The 2,406-nt window shown below is 59.5% G+C and overlaps 1 protein-coding gene across 3 annotated transcripts in view; it reads right to left on the bottom strand.

Moving 5' to 3' along the window:
• Window positions 1-2,406, bottom strand: part of STX2 (syntaxin 2) — a 26,322-nt gene that overhangs the window by 3,969 nt on the left and 19,947 nt on the right. The window contains exons 10-11 of one of the 3 annotated variants that reach the window (XM_029922003.1): window positions 1,134-1,257; window positions 135-546 (exon numbers count right to left, since the gene is read on the bottom strand). In XM_029922003.1, coding sequence (XP_029777863.1) covers window positions 1,177-1,257 — 81 coding nt within the window. In that variant the 3' untranslated portion in view covers window positions 135-546; window positions 1,134-1,176. Of the gene's footprint in view, window positions 1-134; window positions 811-1,133; window positions 1,258-2,406 lie in introns of those variants that run through there. The other 2 variants (XM_029922002.1, XM_029922001.1) reach the window with 2 other exon arrangements.

Here is a 2,406-nt window from a genome sequence, read left to right on the forward strand (position 1 = left end):
CCCACTCACACTCCTTCTCTCTCTCTCTCTCCTCCGTCCCCTCTCTCTGCACCTCCCCCACTCACACTCTCTCAAAGTAAACAAACTTTAAAATCTATGTTCATTTAATGGCATCACCAAACAACATCACTGGGTCCAATCTAAGAATGAATTTTAATCTTGAGCTTAACCACATTCAACCAACCATATCGTGACCACTAGGAAAAATTAAGAAAACACATAGTTTTAAAACAATTATAAAAGTAGTTCTTAAATGCGGTTCCACTGGCGAAGAGAATCACACACACCGTTCCTCCCGGCGCCGCCAGCGGGGCAGCCCCAGGAGAGCCACACCCGGGCGGGCGACCGGCTCCTCGACTCTCTCCCTTTGCGGAGGTGAAGGCCCCCCCAGGGGCTGGCGGTCGCTTTGGCAAGGAGAGGACGGGCTCCCCAAGGCCCGCCCGTCCCTGTCCCGCCACCGGGCACTTCCTGACGGCCGTCGGAGCGACCAGGCCGACACCGCTTCCGGAGGGACAGCGTCCCCATGGGGAGGAAAACACACGCGTGCTGGAGTCGGGAGGAAGGGGACAGTCACGCGGTGGACAAAATAAAGTCACTTTCACAAAGGACAGAGGTCTTCCCGACCAGGGAAGTCCCTGTCTGTCACAGGCCCAGCACGGGGACTCGCGTCGGTGAGGAGGTGTAGGTAGACAAACCCAGGGAGACAGAGGATTTTCACCCCCCCGGACTTTTCCAGAAAACTCGGTTCCCCTCCTCGGACCCACAGTCACACCACGGCTAGGAGGGCTCACAAAGCAGTTATTCCAAAAGCTAGAAGGTAAAAGGTGCGTTAACCCGCTAAGTGCCAGCTGAGGGAGAAGGAGAAGGCGCCTCCAGGCCGGGGCGAGCAGGGGGCTGGGGGGCACCCGCCACGCCCAGGGGGTGCGAGGGGCAGGAGGAGGAGGCCCCCGGGAAAGAGGGCCCCCCACCGCCCGGTCGCTCTCCAGGCCCCGCGGCCGGGCACGTGCAGCCCCGGGCAACCGCTGCGGGCGCGGCTCGGGCTGCTGCTACTTTCAGGTCCGTGAGACCAGGGCCGGCAGCGCTGTTAGCTGACTGGGGAAGTTCGTAAGTGCATTAGTTGATCAGTTACTTACCGCCTCGCTGGCAGGGGGCTGCACACTGACGTCATCCGCACCATCATTTGCCAACCGATAAACCAATAATTAGAGCAATTATGGCAACCAGAGCCACTGACACAGCCACAATTATCCACTTTTTCTGTCAAAGAAAAGCAAGCGGGTTACATCATGGTAATTTCATATCGCCACATGAGAAGACCTCACTCGGTGACAAAATAAAATGACAAACAGGAATCTCTGAACATGTAAGTTACAGGAAGTCTGACTAATCACTTAGCAGGTTTTAGTTCTTAAAAAGGGTGGTTTTTACTTGAATATGGTCAGACGGTTCTAGAACCCTCAGGACATCAGGGTCCAGCAGGGAGAGAGCCACCGGGTCAGGGCGTGCAGGCAAATCCCGAGGGGCGGGGACCCCCACACGCACAGCTACGGGCCAGCTCGGTAAGCCATGACACCAGCGGTCCCCGCCCTCTTTGGTCCCTTGTTTGCTCGCTGATGGCAGTGACGTCCTTCACGGCTCCCTCCAGGCCACACAGGATGAACCGCCCTGCCCGGGGAGGAGAGCGGGACACCGCGGAGGGGACAGCCACGTGAGCAGACGCGGCACAGGGCGCCTGGGAGCAGGGTGACGAGTTCCCCCCCAGCGGTGCGGGCTCTCGTGTCAGGTGTTTGCGGACGGACGGGACACCCCACCCCAGCAGGTCAACCCCCCCCTCAAGTTCTGGCTGGACTGCCCTGCTGGGGAGGTCACGGATAAGTGATGGGAATGGCCTTTTGCTAAGGACTCCGTCACCAAGTCCCCGGTGGGCCTGGAGGGGGGCAGAGACTGTCCTGTGTGCACCTCATCCCCCCACGTCCCTCAGGAGCAGTTGAAAAAAACAGGACACGGGGCGCCTTGGGGGCTCAGTCGGTTGAACGTCCGGCTTCGGCTCAGGTCATGATCTCACAGTTGGTGGGTTCGAGCCCCGCGTTGGGCTCTGTGCTGACAGCTCAGAGCCCGGAGCTGCTTCAGATTCTGTGTCTCCCTCTCTCTCTGACCCTCCCCGCTCACACTCTCTCAAAAATAAATAAAAACATTAAAAAAAGAAAAACAGGCACACGTGACGCCAGCAGCCCAGCCTCATGTCTCGGGGTGACAAGCCGCCGTCCCCCAGGAGAAGCAGGGGCTCGGCCGCCCGAGTCCGCGTCCAGCCCGCACGGCCCTCGCCCTCCCTCTCTCCCCGTGACTCTGAACCGCCTCCTGGAAGGGCCTCTGCAGGCAGCGTGTGGGGCCCGCCGGACGGGCACC

The sequence above is a fragment of the Suricata suricatta genome, chromosome 14, assembly GCF_006229205.1.
Source record: "Suricata suricatta isolate VVHF042 chromosome 14, meerkat_22Aug2017_6uvM2_HiC, whole genome shotgun sequence".
In the NCBI taxonomy this organism is placed as follows: domain Eukaryota; kingdom Metazoa; phylum Chordata; class Mammalia; order Carnivora; family Herpestidae; genus Suricata; species Suricata suricatta.